The 19,963-nt window shown below is 32.5% G+C and overlaps 2 protein-coding genes across 2 annotated transcripts; both read right to left on the bottom strand.

Moving 5' to 3' along the window:
* Nucleotides 1-99: 99 nt before the first annotated feature.
* On the bottom strand, nucleotides 100-7,520 carry LOC135838461 (uncharacterized). The gene is made up of 8 exons (XM_065354099.1): nucleotides 7,394-7,520; nucleotides 7,058-7,121; nucleotides 6,663-6,889; nucleotides 5,782-6,003; nucleotides 5,522-5,644; nucleotides 1,298-1,407; nucleotides 1,025-1,198; nucleotides 100-900 (listed from the first exon to the last, which is right to left on the bottom strand). Exons 6-8 carry the CDS (start codon nucleotides 1,382-1,384, stop codon nucleotides 307-309), a joined length of 855 nt encoding a protein of 284 aa, XP_065210171.1. The 5' UTR covers nucleotides 1,385-1,407; nucleotides 5,522-5,644; nucleotides 5,782-6,003; nucleotides 6,663-6,889; nucleotides 7,058-7,121; nucleotides 7,394-7,520; the 3' UTR covers nucleotides 100-306.
* A 3,668-nt stretch (nucleotides 7,521-11,188) lies between these two features.
* On the bottom strand, nucleotides 11,189-19,778 carry LOC135838456 (uncharacterized). The gene is made up of 8 exons (XM_065354094.1): nucleotides 19,634-19,778; nucleotides 19,089-19,149; nucleotides 18,683-18,903; nucleotides 18,363-18,584; nucleotides 18,106-18,225; nucleotides 17,779-17,882; nucleotides 12,580-12,753; nucleotides 11,189-11,993 (listed from the first exon to the last, which is right to left on the bottom strand). Exons 1-8 carry the CDS (start codon nucleotides 19,707-19,709, stop codon nucleotides 11,388-11,390), a joined length of 1,584 nt encoding a protein of 527 aa, XP_065210166.1. The 5' UTR covers nucleotides 19,710-19,778; the 3' UTR covers nucleotides 11,189-11,387.
* Between the last annotated feature and the right edge of the window lie 185 nt (nucleotides 19,779-19,963).

Here is a 19,963-nt window from a genome sequence, read left to right as displayed (position 1 = left end):
GTTTAAAACCAGTGTTTGTGACAGACACTGTTTGACATCAGTGTTTCTGTTTTTTGTAAATAACTCAAAAACTGGACATTCTTAGAAAAAAATGAATCATTTGTAAAGTTGTTGAAAATTTTATTCTTGACAAGTTTGTTTGATGTATGTAGGTCTAGGTACCTACTTAACCTTCTCACATAATTATTAAAAACACAAACAGCTCTTTATATATAATTATTTTATACATTTTGGTGGTATGCTTAAAATTTAACAACATAAGTATTTTAAATTTCTCATCACTTGCAAAAATAATTAGGTAGGTAATTATTGATTCTCAATTTCATCGCGTACCGTTTTAATCCAACCTATATAGTCAGCTATATCAATAGATGCAGCAATTTTCGGCTGCCTGTACAGCTTATTTCCAATTGTGTTTTCTGTTGTTTTTGCCACACGGCTAGTCACATTACAAAAGAATTTTATACGTTCCTCAAATTGAGTTAAATTGGCTGGAATTGGTTCATCACACTTGAAAGCTAGTTCGAATTCTTTACTATGTAGAGTTTCATTGATTTTGTAAACACTTTTTGTTACATCTAATTCGAACCCCATGATTCCTCGAATAAAATTGCAATTATTTTCTTCGACGACCACACCACTTCCAATATAAGGCTGTGATTCATTTTCATACTCTAGGCACATAAAATTTTTATCGTATAAAAAACTTTCATCGACTCCTACAGAGTTCTGTTCTAAAACAAATCCCCAAAAAATGGCTAAATATGGGTATGTCCATCTTTCTTTACACGCAATATGGCTTGAGAATTTAACGCTGTTGGAGGTTGGTCTTGTGAGCAATGTTTCAATTAAAGAAGGAGTACTGAACTCATTTGATGTTAGGAGCCGATTTTTGGATACCTGAAAATTAAATTAATGCAATACGAATGCATTTTAAGAAACAAAAAATGATCATAACAAAATTAAGTAGGTACCTGGTTGAAAAAGTACCTAGTTATACTTTTAAATCAATATAAACGTTCACCTTTGCTGTTCCATTCCACATATCCAATCTACTCGGATTTTCCCATTGAAAATAAGCTGGTGAAACGAAAGAATTGAAATCTAGTTTTTCTTTCAGAACTACGATCATCGGCGTTAGGCTACGATTCACGCTGTAGACGAATTTGGTTTGATTGAAATATTGAAATTCAGCTATCTGCAACAATAATTTATGTATGTACATCAAACGTAAAATCATTCACATATACATGTATTTTGTACATGTCTTGATAATTTTTGTATACTGATTCTTTACCTCATATAAACGTTGGTACTGGGGGAATCTGGCCACCAGAAGTGAATAGTGCTGTGGATCAGCATCTCCTTTGTAACCCAACTCCATTCCAAGAAATAAACAGGATTCCACTAGACAGCAAAAAACAGTGGATAATAGAAGAATTTTAGTTCATGAAACTAGAAGAGCACCCAAGCTCAAGTAACATTTGGGCCTTGGGGAACTGCTTCAAAAAATGAAAAAAAGAATTTCTCAAGTTGAAAACATCACAAAACAAGCTCGAAGTAATAAAGCAAAGAAACTTCTATCATTTAAAAGCTCACCACCAAGTCATACCCTATGGGCACGTTTGGCACTCAGGAGTCAGGACGCAATGCCAGCGAAAAAGTGCCAAAATGTGACACTTAGTGTCACATTTTGGCACTCGAGTGTCAGGCATTGGCACTCAGTGCCAGATTTTGACACTGGAGTGTCAGGCACTGGCACTCGGTGTCGAATTTTGACACTGGAGTGTCATGTGTCGGCACTCGAGTGTCAGGCACTGGCACTCAGTGTCAGATCTTGACACTGGAGTGTCAGGCATTGGCACTCCAGTGTAAAATGTTGGCACTGGAGAAATTTTTCAATAACACAAGTCTAAATTTTTTAGTTTTAAACAACAAAAAAAGTTTTTGTTGTTTAAAACTTTGATTGAACAATATAAATAAAAAAATTCGCAAAATTTTAGATTTTTTAAAAATTGAATTTTAATTTAAAATTGACTTTAAAAAACTGTTATGCATCAAAAGTTTGAAATCAAGTTTGTGGTAGGGTGGTTTGATTATAACCTTAAAATCCATCAGCACTTTCATAGTTCTGTTGAGAGATTGGAAATTTTCAAATCAATTTTTGGATAAATTTGTATTTTGAGAATTGTTTCTTCGCAAACATTTCGCATTAATTAGGTACATAATATTATGTTAAAACATTGAAACGCTTATTCCTAAAACCGCGGATATACGAGGGTTGTTCAATAAAGACTGAGAGTGGTGCTGGTGTGCAGAAAGATCCACTCAGAATCTCAAATTCTATCTTTTGGAACAGGACAATTTTTTCCAAAAAACAGGTTGGGTAGGGGCCAGAGCAGAAAACCCAAGGGTTTTTGAATATTCTCCCACTTTGAGGGTCAATATCCATCCTTCAGGGGAACCTCCAAAACTGAAAGTTTTTCTGAGTGAATTTCAACCTAAAATGGAGGTCTCCGCTGAATTTTTTCAAAATCTTCCAACTTTTTTTTCGCGATACATCCAAAAAAACATCATACGAGTAGGTATACATAATAAGAAATAAAAGTTTTAAAATTTCTTCATTGTGTAATTATTTTCTTTTCAAAAAAAGAACAGGCGCTTTTCCAATGAATAAAAATTCGTTTTTTTTTAAATATTTAAAATTTTTAAGCCCTTATCCTTGAAAATTTTTTTGAGAAAAAAATTTTAAACTTATGCTTACCTACTCATTTTGTTGTTCACTTAAAAAAAATAATATATTCTTTTTGAAAAAATCTATGATTTTTGAAAAAAAAACTCATCTTCAAGAAAAGTTTTTAAGATCAGCATTACCTACGTATCAATAATAGGTATTTTCATTTATTTTTTTTTGAATATTAGGAAAATTTGCTTTGAAACCTCATTGCAACTTTTTCCTATGTAAGCTCCAGTGAATGCTTCTAACTCACAAAAAAAAAATGTTCAACCAATAAAAATTCTTTTTTTTTGAAAAATATTTCAAATTTTGAGGTTTATACCCTAAAAAATTTTTATTGAAAAAAAAAACGAAAAATTGGAACCCTTCTTTTTAAAAACAATATTGTAAAAAATTGCGTTTTTTTTAAGGAAAAAATTGGAAATTGGAATTGAATAAATTTAAAAATTTCCCCAGTAAGATAGGTAATAATTTTAGAGACAAAAAAAATCTTCAAAAAATAATTACTAGTGTCTAAAAAGTGCTGTGATGCATGCTCAAAATGAATGAGCAATCAACATAACAGTCGCTTCATCGCGATCAAATTATGTCTCACGCGGTGGCGTAGTTGGTTAAGCATCGGACTGCCACGCAAGGAACCCGGGTTCGAATCCAGCCGGAGCCAAAAAATTTCATTGGAAAAAAGGCGGGAAAACAGGAAATTGGAGATAAAGACACTCAACGACTCTCTACCCAGGCAACACTGCAGCGAAAAATTACTAGAATCGGCATTCAAACTTCCTCATAATTTTTCCTCACTGGCACTGGCACTGAACATTTGCATTGCGTACCAGTCTCAATTTGACGCAATGTTAAATACTGGCACTAAAGTGCCAAACGTGCCCACAGGGTAGATACATATTATAAAAAATAAGTAGAGTAGGTAGGTAGGTACCTAATCTTACTGTAGAGATATGTACCCTGAACATGTCATGTAAGTAACTTGTTTGAAGTCAGAGACAGATATCTATATATATTAAAAGAAACTTGAAAACCTTTGTCCAGTCCGTGTGCCTCTCCCAGTGGACCGATTTTGCTGATTTTTGTTTTAAAATCTTCCTTATGGCGCGTAGATATGTCATGAAACATTTAGAATCCAAAATTTTTTAGTTTTAGCCCAAAAAATTAAAAATGTACAATTTTGGACAATTGTAATTTTAAGCTTTCATTTCGCGGCCGAATATTTCTCATTTGCTAGGCATTTTTCTTATCATCAAAATTCAAAATGATGCAAAACATCCAGCTTATACTTTGCAACCGACTATTTCTCCTTCTAACTACTCATTTGGTTCGAAAATTCATGATTTTTGAAGAAGTGAGGAAATCTGAATAAAATGAAACAAAGGAAAAAGATACCAATTGAGAATGAGAGTATGTAGGTACTTCTAAGTATATAGGTAAATAAATTGAGAAAGTAAGTAAACCAGAAAAAAAAAACAGAAAGAATGAAGAAAATTAATACGGACATTTGAAAAAATTGAAAACGAAAATAAAAAGTAAGGTAAAAGTCATGAAAAGTAATGGAAAACAAATGCATAAGGAATAAAAGAAAAGAAACAAATTAATGAATTAACAAAATCTGAATTGAAACCGCATCAATCTTGAAAAAACTGAAAAACTAGGAAACAATTGTAAGAAAAGAAAATGTAAAAACAAAAACGTAGTTATGCCTAACCCTAAAAAAAATGTATTGAAGTGAGATAAAACAAATATGTATGTGACGTGGCATACAAAAAGGTTACCCCCACCAAAAAAACCAAAAAAATGAATTTTTTTATTTGCTATTTTTATGTAAAATTGACCATAGAATACGATAAAACCATCGCCAGTTCGCTATCTTGACGTTTAACCTGTAAAAAATGTCTCCAAAGTGAGGTAGCTCCAAGAAAAATCTTTTAAAAAAAATTTTTTTGTTTTTTTTTTTCAATATATGTTGAAATATTGCTAATGAAAATACTTTTTGAAAAATGGAAAAAACGCTTCAAAAACTTTAAAACGTGGTTTTCTCGCTTGGGGTAACCTTTTCGTATGAACCATCACATATGGTTGAAAAAGAATAAAAATGAATTCATGATGAATGCATAAATGAAAAAATGAGCAAAAAATAAAACAATAAAAAATGATAACAGAAAAGTTATGGGAATTTGATAAATCCAATAAAAAATGATTCGAGATATATGAAAAAGGAATGTAGAAGAATAAATGTTAAAAATTGATGAATAAAAACAAGAAAAAATGATGATGATGATGATGATGAATGTAAAAACAATTGGAGAAAAAAAATGAAAGATTTCAAAACAAAAAAAAACTAAAATTGAATGAAAAACTGACATCAAGAAAAAGTGCAAAAATGAAACTGAAGACAAAAAATTGAAAGTAAAACATGAAAAAAAGAAAAAAATATAATAATAAACGTGAATTTAAACAAAGAAAATTGAACGACATCTAAATAAAGAAAAACTGCAATTGAATCGAAAACTGAAACTAAAAATGGAAACCTTGAGATCAAGGATTTTTTACATTGGAGAAAACCATTGCCAGTTCATCAACAATTTTGAACTTTCAGGGGAAATATTTTCAACTTTTTGAGGGGGAGGGTCGCGAGTCGGGGTCGGGGCTGCGGAGCAGCCCAGGGAGCGGACACCCTAGTATTACTTATTTAAGATCTCCTTCTGTTTGTAATAATCCTCGTTAAATGTTTTTTTTTTTTTTTTTTTTTTTTAAATGCACTGAATATTTGTTTACCTGTTAGAATCAGCCGAGGGCTTATGATGGTGCCAAAACAACCTTACGTTTTTTCCAAGACATTATGCAAGATCATCACGTGCCATGGTGGCTCATAGCGACTTTCCGGGTTTTTCTCGCAACCTAAAAGTACATACCTACATTATACCTATCAAAATGTTTGCTCAATAATTGTCCGGCGTGTGACGAGTCCATATGTTGGAATGCAAAATCTACTATTTTGGATAACCTGTAAATCACGATAGGCTATACTCAATTACCTGAAATACAAGGAATCAGAGCAGCATCCCATTTCCCATCTTCTCCACAGTTGATTTCTTGATAGGTGTTCTTGTAGTTGTCATATTTATGTGCATATTTACAAGTGGAACGAACTCTCGAGCCGGATATCAATGATTTATCTTCACATGGGATAGATTTGTTACCTTGGAAGCACTCAAGATGGACATTCAATTGATTTGAGTATAATTTGTCACACATTTCTACAAGCAGAAAGTATAGTTAAAATATAGCCAGTGTTGGAAAAAAAACGGTTTTTTTAAAAAAAAGACAAAACAAACGGTTTTTTTTGTTTAAAACGTTTTTTTCGTTTAAAACAGGGTTTTAAACTGCTGGATTCTCATGTGTTTTAAACATGTTTAAAATAGGTTTTAAACACGTTTTTAACACAAATTCATTTGTTTTGGATTTATTTTTTCAAATATAGGATATCCATTCATCAACTTTCGAGATGCGATGTCATAAAATAGCTATAAGGCTCAATAAATATTTAAAAATTGAAATCAAAACCCAAAAATTTCCTTTAAAAAAAAGTATAGGAAGAAAAATGAAAATCTGAAAATTCAGTTCCTTCAATTTCACTACTTTTTCAACCAGAAATTGGAAAAAAACGTGTTTTTTTTAGGAAATTGTAGTGGGAAAAAAAACCTGTTTAAAACAAAAAAAAACCATTTTAAACAGAATTTTGTTTTAAACACTGTCTGTTTTTTTCTCGACGTTTAAAACAGTGTTTTAAACGTTTTAAACATACGGTGCTGTTTTAAACTGACAACACTGAATATAGCTTTCAATTAAACCAGTACCACCTACTTAAACATAAACTCATTATTTGGATCACTTTTTATTTAAAAATCTGGCTTACTGTGACATTTAACATGCGCAGGAATCCATTTCTTTTCAATGCAGACTGATGTGGTTTCATTATTTCCATCATCGTTCAATGAAAAATAACCAGGGTTACACGAAATTTTTGCTACAGTATGTTCAGAAACCGTTCTGTCAAAAATCGTACAAGATTCCAAACACTCTCCAATGCAGTGGTATGTAATCGATTTGTCTGGTGATGACAGAAGTTTGACACAAGAACCGCTGATAACAAAATAAAAAGCATAGGTAGGTACCTATTAATTATACATATGTACAAACCTAGTTTTATTAGGTATTTGACGGCAAGGAGAATAACAAATAAGGGAAAAATATTATGCTTTTGATAAAAAAAAAAAAAAAGCTTGTTGAAGGCTTCACCTTCTGACTTACTCAGTATTATTAGATATCACATCCTTTGATGATCCATCGAATACGGCAGGCGAAGAGTAAGAAACTGAAAAGAAATTGAAGAAAACATGTTACCTATGTAGATATACTTATCGTACTTGAGTTACACGTACTTATCCATGAAAAAAAGTAATGAATTTTACAGATCCATAACCAGGGGTATGCTTGTGGAGTTTTTTTTTGTTTTTTTTGTTGACGTTTGTCTCACTTTGATACTAACCTCCTCATGTACACTTTTTACATACTTAATAAGTACCTACTTATACTTTATTCATAGGTACCAGATTAAAGGTATTTTTTTTTATTAGCAAAACTCACCTGTGAAAAATGAGACGAAGGTTATTAAAATCAGCGCAGCGCTGTTATAAAACACACCCATAGTATTCATTTTCACAACTGCGCAAGCACAACTTACAATTTGAGTATAGCACTGAAATAAAGTGAATGCTTTATTCATTAGGAAGTGACAGCTAGAAACAAAGGTCAAGATCATACTTAATAGAATTATGCGTATTTAACAACAATGTGAACAAATGTCGTCAACATCGCTTTATTCGACACCATATGGTGCATTTCGTCGCACACCAGTCGCTCTTGTAATTATTTTTCTACATAATAAGTGATACAGAGTGTCTGGTGAGTGGATGTCAAAACTTCATATTTGGATATTACCGGATACGACTTTTAAGCAACGAAAAATGTTACATGGACAAGTTACCTATCTTTGAAATTCAAGATCAACCGAGCTTTGAAAAAAATGAGAAAAACGTATTTTCGACCTTGGGAATTGTTTTTTTTCTTTTAAAACCGAGTCGAATAATGCAAATTAAAGGGTCGCTGAACTCGAATTTGAGGTCAAAAATGAAGTCCATTGAATTATCGAAATGAAAGTACTACGATTGAATTACAACTCGTGAAATAATCATTTTCTTGATGGAAATGGTCACTTTTTTGCAGTGAAGTGATGGCAAAACTAGGCAGGGAGCCCGCTTAAGGATCTATTGCACCCCCCCCCCCCCGTTGATCATCCGGGACAACTTTTCTATTAAAGGGGGAGTCCTAAGGAACATTTCTAATCCTTGTACTCAAAAAAAAAGTGGCCCTACTTACAAAATGGCGGCCATTTTAATTGACAGGTCAGCCGAAATCGCAGATTTTGCGTTCCAACGTAAGACTTGCACAGAATTTTTCAAGCCGTACAAGGGTAAATCGAAAGATCAGTCAATAATTCATGGGAAATATATAATCGCACGACAGAAAAGGGTGTTTGAACGACAACAGCAAACGACAATAAATGCTGTGGTAGCGACAACTTAGGTCTTTACAACGACAGGTTTTCAACGACAAAATAATAAGTCAGAACAACTATCTTTAATTATAGATCACGACATCTCCTCCCGCCAAAAAAGCATGTCTAAGCGACAGAATAAAATTTTAAACGACAGAAAAATGTAGGACTAATTTCATATCAGAAAATACACGAAAAAGCGATAAATAAAATGTTAGTTTGGGATGCTCAAAAATGATTAAAAATTACTCTAAAATTACTGCAAAAATTGTGTGACAATTTTCAAATGTGAAATGTGAGCTACAGCTGAGTACCTATGAATTTATTGAGATTGCAATTTGCAGATGCACAATAATAATATACCTTTGTGTTCTATGATAGTTAATGAGAATGCGTCAATTTTTTCAAGAAGAAATGAAGTTCATGACAGTTTATGACATTCATTTTCAAAAACATGGCGTGTGACATACAAATCAAAGGACATTTGGGGCATAAAATCGAATGTACACAATGAAAGGAGTACTACTCGTAAAAGTATCAATACCAGGTGTAAAATGTGAGGGAGGTGATGCCTGCATAGACCAAAAAAAATCATGCTAAAACCGTTGAGAAATTTGCTGTGTACCTACACAAAATTTACCACTTTTTGAGAAGTGCCCACCTATCATTTTATGAAAATTTCTATTTTTTTTTTTTTTTTTTCATTTGATTCAATTTGTAACTTTTTTGGTAAAAATATGCGTGTTGATGGATTAAAATATAAATAAAAATAGACGTGTTAACAGATATTTCTGTCGTGATTTTTTTTTCTGTCGTTCAATTTCTTTTTTGGTCGGGCAATTCTTTTATTTGTCGGGCCTGTTGTTTAGACCACCTTTTCTGTCGTGCGATTCACCTATTCTGTCGTAACGATAAATCATACCCATAATTCATCACCTGTCAAAATTTCAAGTGCTAAAGCACGTTTTTCGATTTTTGGTGAATTTTTGAAAATCAAATTCAGGCCAAAAATGAATGGAAAAATCAAAATTTTACCAAATTAACCAAGAAAGCTGAAATTTAGGATATACCCTATTTTCGACATGCCAAATCGATTGGAAACTATTTCAAACCGTTTTGACCAATTCTGGAGCCTCCAGCAGATTTTTAGAACCCGTAATCCCTACAAAATTTCATCACATGGAGTTGGATAACCGAAATTTACTCTGCAAACTAATTTCAATACGCTACGAAGTCAACTGCAGGGGGATTTCAAGTCGTTTTGGAGCCTCCAGCGATTTTTTGAAAATTACTGGAGCCTCCAGCAGATTTTTGAAACTTGAAATTTTTCCAAAATTACATCAAACGGAGATGGAAAGTCGAAATTCATTCTGCAAACTAATTTCAATACGCTACGAAGTCGACTGCTAGTGGATTTCAACTAATTTTGGAGTGTCCAGCGACTTTTTGAAAGGTCGTATGGCGTTTTTTTGGAAAATAGAAATTTCGAAAAAGTAGCTGGAAGCTTCAAAACCATTTGAAACCACCATGTCTAGTCGACTTCATATCGCATTCAAATTAGTTTGCGAAGTAAATTTCAGCTTACACCAGCTCCATTTGGTAAAATGTTGCGGGAATTTCAACTTTCAAGTTTCAAAAATCTACATAGTGGCTCCAGTAATTTTTAAAAAGTCGCTGGAGGCTCCAAAATAACTTGAACCTACCTGAAGTCGTCCTTAGAGGGTGTTAAAATTGGAGTGTAGACTAAATTTCAGCTTTCCATCACCATTTGATGAAATTTTGGGGAAACTTCAAGTTTCAAAAATCTGCTGGAGGCTCCAGTAATTTTTTAAAAAATCGCTGGAGGTTCCAAAACGACTTGAAATTTACCTGCAGTACTTCTTAACGCATTGAAATTGGTTTGCAGAATAAATTTCAGCTTTCTAACTCCATTTTGATGAAATTTTGTGAAAATTTCGAGTTCTAAAAATCTGCTGGAGGCTCTAGAACTGTTCAAAACGGTTTGAAACAGTTTCCAATCGATTTGGCATGTCGAAAATAGGGTACATCCTAAATTTCAGCTTTCTCGGTCAATTTGGTAAAATTTTGATTTTTTCCCTCATTTTTGGTGAATAACTCAAAAACTGTGCATTCTTAGAGAATAGAAAAAATCTTCAAATGTTCTTTATTACTTACGAATACCTATTAAAATAACACAAACGTCTTTTATGTAATAATTTTACATTTATTATGCCTTTTGTATGGTTATAGGTAACATATTTCAGATATTATTAAAAGTTTATGTTCTTACAAAAAAACAATTTTTTGTGACAAAAAAGCAAGATTTTCTGAAAATTTTGGCTGCAGCGGTGCAACAACATTTTTTTTTGCAATTTTTGCAGTTTTGATTTTAAAAAAAGTAAAAAAAAAAAACTTTTTTTGGAAAAATTTTGCCAAAAAATCTGTTTTTTAACTTTCAACAGTTTCAATTTTTTGATATCAAACTTTGATAGAAGCTTGATTACAATTTCTTACAAAAACGGCAGATAGACTATCTACAGTTTTTAGTTTTTACAACAGAGTAGAGTTCTGGATTTTTCGCAATTGGAAAGTAAATTTTTTCGTAATTTTGGCAAGCCACTGATCATTTTTTTGGTAAATTTGGAACAAAAAAGCAAGGCTTTCTGAAAAATGTTGACCTCAGAAAACATTTTTGTAAAACTGACATACCTATACTCAATCATATTTATTGCAGCAGACCTCAAAATCAAAGTAAAATTTCAGATTTTTTCATTTCCAACTGAAACAGTTGTTCAACTAAACCTAAGGAAATGAAATCATGATCATTATTCTTCAAACGCTCTTTATTAAAAACAAAACGAATTTACAAGATTCAGATAGGTAATAAATACATTCCTACAAACAATACAATATATACATACAAACAATTTTACGTAGATAATTATTTCATACCCTTCAGTATACTTAGTTGAAAACATAGTAGGCCTACCTATTTCAGATTTCCCATTACTTGCATAAATAATATTATTGATTCTCAATTTCATCGCGGACCTTCTTAATCCAACCCACATAGTCAGCTATATCGATAAATCCAGCAATTTTCGGCTGCTTTTCTAGCTCATTTCCGATTGTGTTTATTGTTTTTGCCATACCACTTATCATGTTACAATAGAATTTCAAAGTTTCCTCACTCTTAGTAGATAAATTTGGTGGAAGCGGTTCATCAGAGCACTTATTCGCAAGTGCTTGGAGGTCTTTACTGAATACAATAGTATCATTTAGTGCTGAAATATACGTTGATAGATCGAAGTCAAAACCAATGATTCCTCGAATAAAATTGCAGTTATTTTCTTCAACTACAACGCCACTTCCAATTTTATGTCTTGAATCATTCTCAAACTCTAGGCACATAAAATTTTTATCGTACAAAAAAGTGTCACCGATTCCGATTATTTCAGTATCATTTCTTAATTTGTGTATCCAATAAATGGCAAAGTATGGGTATGCCCATCTTTCTTTACACGCAATATGGCTTGAGAAATTGACGCTGTTAGTGATTGGTTTTGTAGCAAGTATATTGATTAAATGACTACTGAACATACCCGATTCCAGTCGCCGCAGTGTAGGTACCTGAAAATTAAGTTAATGCAATACGAATATACATACATTGTAGGTGTACCTTTGGTATTTCGTATCCAACAGAATAGTACAAGTCTTACTTACTTATTCATACGACTCTAAATTTAAAAATTCGATAAAATTTACAGAAATGAATGCAAAATGTAGGGTGAGGTATACATAAATAATTCTTCAGCTCGGAATATTTGAGAAAAATAAACGTGCAAAAGAATTAGTTCTACAGGGGGTAAGTTCTTTCTAACATATCTGAGTACGAATTGGTACACATTTAAAAAAAAATATCATTAGGTAAGTACCTACTTATTTGTGTAGATAATTTTGCTCAAACAGAACTTTCTCACTTTCAGCTCCAAATATTTAGAAATAAAAATTTTTAAAATTACATACCAACACTTTGCGGTCGAAGAGGTTTTAAGTAATATGTAGGTACCTAGTTTACGATGCGTGAATTTTTTTTTTGAATTTATTCTAAGAATAACGAAATGTGATGGGTAATTTACTCGAAAATTTCGGTAAAAGTGTTAGGTAGGTGGGTACCTAGTTTTACATTTATTTATAAATCAAAATAAAAGTTCACCTTTACTGTCCCATTCCACATATCCAATCTTTTTGCATTTTCCCACTGAATATGAGCTGGTGAAACGAAAGAATTGAAATCTAGTTCTTCTTTCAAAACAACGATCATCGGCTTTAGGCTGCGATTTATGCTAAAGGAGAATTTGGTTCGATTGAAATATTGAAATTCAGCTACCTGCAACAATTTATGTTTGTCAAATCAGTCAAATCAGTCAAATGTAACATCATGCTTTATAACACTTTAGAATCACCCTCATTTGTTAAAAATCAAAGAAAGAAATGAGAAATCTCATCATTGAAAAACAAAGAAAGAAAGGGAGAAAATTAATATTACAGGGTGCCCAGAAATATCGAGCACCCCTAAAAAAGTTTTCTACTAAAATACTTTGGTTGGTCACAGTGAATGATAATAATGATAGCACATGATTGGTTGTTGGACTGGAGAGATAACATTCCACCAATCATATGCATCTATTTCACGTTGCCAACCTATATTTTTAATGAAAAACTTTCTTTGGGGTGCTCGATATTTCTGGGCACCCTGTATGTATTAGATAGGTACCTAATTGAAATAAAAACTGAGAAAAAAATGAATGCCTCCCCTCCCCCCACCAAAGAAAAAGGAAGAATGTATTGGAGTGAAATGAAACGAATGTGCTTGAAAAAGAACAAAAAATAAATGTGTGATAAAACTGAAAAATTGAGTTTGAAAAAAAAAATCAAAAATGAAAACAGAAAAATTATGGGAATTGATAAATCCAATAAAAAATGAAATAATAAAAAAGGAATGAAAAGCAAGAAATGAAAAAAATGTATGAATAAAACAAGACGAAATGATGATAATAAAAGTGAAAACAATTACCAAAGAAAATTGAAAGACATCAAAACAAACAAAAAAACTAAAATTGAATCAAAAACCAAAAAAAGAAAAAATGCAAAAATAAAACTGAAAACAAAAAATTGAAAATCAAAACTGGAAGCCTTTTAGTAAGGGTAAGGGCACCAAATATGGACCAGTCTGCAATATGGACCAGCGCCCGTTCTCGTTGGGAATTAGCGCAATCTGTCAGGTAAAAAAGTTTTCCAATGTATTTTTCATTTTTCACCAAAAAGACAAATGAGACAAAAAATTATAACTGTAAAGTCAAAACTCGCTGAGAAATTTACAAAAAATTGTTTTGGGACACTGAAAATTTTTTTTAGTGTGTTTTTCAACTCTTGTTGAAATATATAAACGTGGTGTAATTTTCTAAATGTTGTTGACGTTTATATTATAATTTATAATATCAAAAAAAGGACGTAGTTTCTGCTGGAGTGATCAGTTTTTGCTAAACATGAAGGTATGTAGTATGTAGAGAAATTTTTGGTGCAAAGTTCTTCTTTAAGGGGTGCGCTGATATGGACTGTAGTGGGAGAAAAATCATGCATTTTGTACCACTCAATTGGGAGAAAAAACATCGTTACATTACCCAACCTGACGCAAGTATTTGCGCCATGAGCCTTATCATAGAAAGGGGCAATTCCGCGAGATATGACCTAATATCCAGCCAATCACAGCGCACCATTGCGTGCAGCCACTGCGTCCGCAGCTCGTCCCATATTCATATTTTATGCCCTAAGCTCTCTCAAGCTAGTTTCTAAGAACTTCCGGTCAGCTCCAAGACTATGACGCTTGGACTGCCAGGGAAGTGCGAGGTCTAGCCACGTACATTGATTCCATTGATTCTAATGTACTGAAACTAGCATAGAGATGATGCTCAAAAGGGACTCTTTTTCTACTGGCTCGGAATATTCCCTATCAATTCCTTTTGTTGGGTCAGAAAGAGTGTGTACTAATCCGGAAGTACATACTATTATTACAACACTAAACAGCAATTTTTAATTACTTTACTAGTGTTGGTCTGGTAGTTATATTGTCTGCCCCAAATCCAAGGTATTTATCCTTTTACAGTGGCGTCGCGATAAGTGAAACCTCGATATGTGAAAAAACTCAATAAGTGAAATAAAAACCTCCTTCCCTTCACCTTGGACCAATTTTACGTGTAAATCAACCTCAATAAGTGAAAAAAGGCTACCTCGTTAACTGAAACTAGGATTTATCCCAAAATTATCGCGTTTACCTCTACAAGTGAAATGTTGTCTGCGTTTTACCTCTATAAGTGAAAATACCTCTTTAACTGAAAGGTACTGACTCGTTCAGCCTCTATAAGTGAAAAATAACTTATTAAGTATGTCTGGAATTTTTCTGTTTAATTTAATTTTGATATTCTCAACATTTTCAAAAGCAGCATCTTGAATGGTCCGAATGAAGCGAGGGCAAAAGTTTTGGAAAATTTGTGATTTAAGAAGTAGAACAACATTAATTTTGATAAAAGAATTTATTTTTCTCATGCTTTGTTTGGAGCAGCAGGAGGATCTACCTGATGAACACTTCACTGCTTTGATTAAAATTAAAACTGTGGAACATTGTTCCGCACAAGTGCAATCAAAAATTGATCAGTTTTTCAAATTATAAATTCATAATACGTTTGAGGTGTTCATGTATCAATTTGTAAAAAAAATCAATAAAAATTCATTTTTTTCGGTTTTTTTATCCGAACTTCGATAAGTGAAAATTAACCAAAAAAATACCTCTCTAACTGAAACCTTCGTATGTGAAAAACTTGATAAGTGAAACAAAAATTTTCTTCCCTTGAATTTTCACTTATCGCGACGTCACTGTATTTATCTTATTTTTTACCAAAATACTCTTTTCCCCAAATCCACAAGAATAGGTAGGCTATGAATATATGTAGTAATTCTTGTCCAACTTCAATTGTAATTATGTTTCATGAGATACCAACCATTGTTGATCTTTTCTCACCGTAATGAAATAATTACAAACATTCTTGAAGTACATTCGTTCCTACACTACTCTAAATTCGTCCAATGATAATACCTGGGCTGGGTCCCTCACTTAGAGTATAAGTAATAATGAGTAAATTCGTTTACAAATTATCAGTTATTTATTCTGACTCATACCCAGTCTCGTATTTAGGGCTGGACCCCTAGATGGAACCCTCTGGTCCGAGGGGGTCCTGGTAAGTGGAGGGTGAGATATTAATTACTTTTCTACCTACTTAGAACCCAGGTTAGATAGTAATTAGTGTACCCAATTGATTATCATCAGTTTATGCTTGATATATTGAGAAGGTATACAGTCTAATTATATTTCACGACAGTGCAGTAGAGTATGCATAATCTCCCCCTACAGGACCACCTGTGATATTGAATTGTTCACTCATTTTCATCACTTCTTACAGCCACTAAAAAGAGGAATGCTTAAAATACTTTTTTTGTTCATTTAATTTATACAAATAAATATGATGTAATATGTTTATTTTGAAATTCTTTAGGTGGTCCATATTAGGCGTCCAAAATTTTCAACTGTCATTTTGACTTTGACACTCGTAATTCAACAATTAAGAAAATATTCAAAATTAACCTGCACTGCTTATAATACTTTTTTTTGTTCATCTCTACAAATAAATATGATGTTTTGAAAAATGTGAAAGTACATATGTTTACTTTGAAATTTTATAGGTGGTCCATATTAGGCGTCCAAAATTTCAAACTGCCATTTTGACACTCGTCACTCAACGATAAAAAAAAAACATACTTGAAGGTTAAAGTTGACCTTCACCCGAATCACCCCTGAAGTTTTGTGCAGTGTTAATGGAAGGATGGAACTTCATTTGAAGCCTTTGTGGAGGCAAATGCTATCAACTAACAATACCGGCAACGCCATTTAAAGCGATCTGAATGGCCTGGGTTGAAACTAACTCCTATCAAAAACGCTCTGATTGGTTGGTTTATAACTGGTTTGAATCTCGCGCGCTCGCGAGATTCGAATAAGCAAATCAGATGCTTGTGGTAAAGTTTAGTTTCACCCCTACCCGCTAGGAGGATAAAACGCAATTTTTTGATGGAGTTGCCAGTATTGTCAGTTGATAGTATTTGGTAGATAGTTTCCAAATGACAATCCTCTAAAAAAAAGTGGTCCATATTTGGTGCCTCTACCCTTACCTATACATATGAAGAGTGATATTCCAAAACTCGCTTTGTCCATTTTTATCAAAGTTGGGTTTTCAGTGGTACCTGGTAGATGAAGTATTATCTCACATTCCTACATCATCAACCTACCAAAATGAGGTGTTAAACTCACCTAAATAGCCAATTCACTAAAAATTTAAAAAAAAAATAATGTTCCAAAACGCGTTTTGTCCATTTTTATTGAAATTTTTTCAGCAGTATTTAGTGGATGAAATGTATACCTACACTCTTACATCATAAATCCACCCAAATAAAGTGCTAAACTCGCCTAAAAAGCCAATTTACCCGTTTAAAGGGAAACTGTTTTTCCTCTCTCCTGAAAAGTTGTGAAAATGGACAAAGCGAGTTTTGGAATATCACTCTTCATATGTAAGTATAAATATAAACGAAAACAGACAAACATCATTGAAAATTGAAAGACTTCAGAATGAAAACTGGAAAAAATGTGATAACTCCCACATGAAAAATGAAATTCTACAAACAAAAACTTGAAATTCTAGAAAACAAAATGAAGAAACAAAAATACCTATATCTAAAATTTTCATTCAAAACAAAATTGATCGTGAAAAAACTGAATCAAAACAAAAAACTATAAAAATCCAATTGGCAACCAAAAACAAGAAACAAATTTAAGAAAACAAAATGGAAAAATAAAAACAAGAAGTTCTAGAAACAAAATTAATATAGATAAAATTTTTATGAAATGTGCCAAAAATGCGTGAAAAAATATGTTAATGTAAGAAATGTTGAAATTAGGTACCTAAGTACGTTAAAATGGTAACAAAAAAAATTTAAATCACGAAAAATCAACATTTGATAGTACCTATCTTATTTAAATTTGAATGCAATTTGTCAAAAGTGCATAAAAAAAGTCTTAGAAATCAGGTATAATCATATGAATTTCACATGATTGGTTGTTGGACTGATGTGATAACATTTCACCAATCATATGCATCTACATATTTCACGTTACCATGTATTTAATAAAAAAAAACTTTTTTGGGGTACTCGATATTTCTGCGCACCCTGTGTACTTACACATGTGTGATTTTCATCGAAGTACTTACACACACCCAACTACTTGGTAATTTTTATACTCGTACTTTACCTTATATAATCGATGGTACATGGGGTATCTTGCCACAATAACTGAATAGTCTGCTGCATTAGCATTTCCTCCCTGAAAATCGATTGAGAATAGACAGGATTCCACTAGGCAGCAAAAAAACAATGGATAATTGAAGGATTTTACGTAGGTACCTAGTTTATGCATTTGAATGCTTATAGATTCTTCTTTGAAATACATATACTATGTTAATAAGATTGAGATCGAATTAAAGAACTCCAATTTACTTACTTAGTACAATTTCCAAAAATTCAAGTAGGTATCCCTAATTGATGAGATTTATTATTCATACAATGAATATTCGTTTACCTGTTAGAATCAACCGAGGACTGATGATGGTGCCAAAACATCCTAGCAATTTTTCAAAATCATACAGGATGGTAACGTGCCATGGTGCCTCAAAATGACTTTCCGGGGTTTTCTCGCAACCTACAAGTATATCAAAATCAAAACGTTTACTCATAAGAATTCATTGCGCGGCCACTGAATGTTTTCTACTAGAACATGTGCTGGTTACATGTATGTATGCCTATGTAATTCAGCTAAGTAAAGACTTGATTACTTACCTGAAATGCAAGGAATCAACGCAGCATCCCATTTCCCATCTTCTCCACAGTTGATTTCTTGATAGGTGTTCTTATAATTTTCATATCTATGCGCATATTTACAAGAAGAACGAACTCTCGCGCCAGATATCAATGAATTATCTACGCATGGAATAGATTTGTTTCCTTGAAAGCACTCAAGATGGACATTCAATTGATTGGAGTACAATCTGTCACACATTTCTAGATAAGTGGTTAAAATGTAGCTTTCAATTAAACCAGTACCTACTTAAACATAAATTCATCATTTGGATCACTTTTTATTAAAAAATCTGGCTTACTGTGACATCTAACATGCGTAGGAATCCATTTATTTTCAATACAGACCGATGTGGTTTCATTGCCATCACCGTTCAATAAAAAATAGCCAGGATTACACGAAATTTTCACTACAGTATGTTCAGGAACGATTCTGCCAAATGTACAATATTCCGAATACTCTCCATTGCATTTGTATGTAATCGATTTGTCTGGTGCTGACCGAAGTTTGACACAGGAACCACTAATAACAAAATAAAAAACGTAGGTAGGTAATTATGTTTGCATTGTCAGGCGTTTAAAAAAATTATTTGTATTTAATCTATGTAGGTAGGTAGGTAAAGGATGATCAATGTTACCTATGCTTTAAGTAATGAAGTACCTATTATTGAAAAAAAAAAAAAAAAAAGGCTTCACCTTCTGACTTACTCAGTATTATTAGATAACACATTCTTTGATCCATCCAGTACAGCAGGCGAAGAATAAGAAACTGAAAAAAAATTGAAGAAAACATAAATATATATAGCGTATATAGGTATCGTACTTGAATTACACGTATCCATGAATATTAATAATGAATTGTACAGACAGATCCATAACCAGAGGGATGCTTGTAGAACGTGAAAGGAAACAACAAATTCCTTAATTTTATTTGAGAATTTTTAATCATTTTCTTTTTGGAATCGAGTTTTTTTCAGACGAAATTACGAAAGGACTTATTTTTTAAAAAGCGCCAGAATAGAGTTCTCTTCTGATACAATTTAAATCAAGGTAAACGTGGCCACTTGGAGTTTTTTTTTTTTTTTTTTTTTTTTGTGGATAAATGCAATTACAAATAGATAGGGAAAATTTCGCATCCACTGGTCGATTTTTCAAAAAGGTAATTCAAATTTGTGAACGATTTTATTTTTGAAATTCGTAATACCTACTTTACTTCCATATCCGATTACAGGTATTTTTTTAGCAAAACTCACCTGCGAAATATGAGACGAAGGTTATTAAAATCAGCGCACAGCTGCTATAATAAAACACACCCGTAGTATTATTCATTTTCACAACTGCGAATTGCAATTAGAGTATAACACTGTAATAAGTGAATACTCTTTTCATAAGGAAGAGAGAGCAACGAATTCGTAATAATAAAGGTCAAGATCATAATTATGCGTATACATACTTACAAATAGTAGGTATAAACAACGTTGCTGAACAAATGTAGTCAACATCGCCATATTCGATACCATATGGTACACACATATCGTTGCCCCAATCGCTCTCGTCATTAGTTTTGTACTTACTAATTGTTC

Source organism: Planococcus citri, chromosome 3, assembly GCF_950023065.1.
Source record: "Planococcus citri chromosome 3, ihPlaCitr1.1, whole genome shotgun sequence".
NCBI classification, from domain to species: domain Eukaryota; kingdom Metazoa; phylum Arthropoda; class Insecta; order Hemiptera; family Pseudococcidae; genus Planococcus; species Planococcus citri.
The sequence above is the reverse complement of the archived record's forward strand: the minus strand, read 5'-3'. Positions and strand labels throughout refer to the sequence as shown.

Excerpts from the sequence above, each read along its gene's own strand:
- LOC135838461 (XM_065354099.1), bottom strand. The coding sequence starts at position 1,384 with ATGGAGTTGGGTTACAAAGGAGATGCTGATCCACAGCACTATTCACTT. Across the intron at positions 1,199-1,297 it reads AGTACCAACGTTTATATGAG|ATAGCTGAATTTCAATATTT; the intron begins GTAAAGAATCAG and ends TTATTGTTGCAG. Across the intron at positions 901-1,024 it reads TGTGGAATGGAACAGCAAAG|GTATCCAAAAATCGGCTCCT; the intron begins GTGAACGTTTAT and ends TTTAATTTTCAG.
- LOC135838456 (XM_065354094.1), bottom strand. The coding sequence starts at position 19,709 with ATGAATAATACTACGGGTGTGTTTTATTATAGCAGCTGTGCGCTGATT. Across the intron at positions 18,904-19,088 it reads GTGTTATCTAATAATACTGA|TGGTTCCTGTGTCAAACTTC; the intron begins GTAAGTCAGAAG and ends TTTTGTTATTAG. Across the intron at positions 18,585-18,682 it reads TACGCATGTTAGATGTCACA|AAATGTGTGACAGATTGTAC; the intron begins GTAAGCCAGATT and ends CCACTTATCTAG.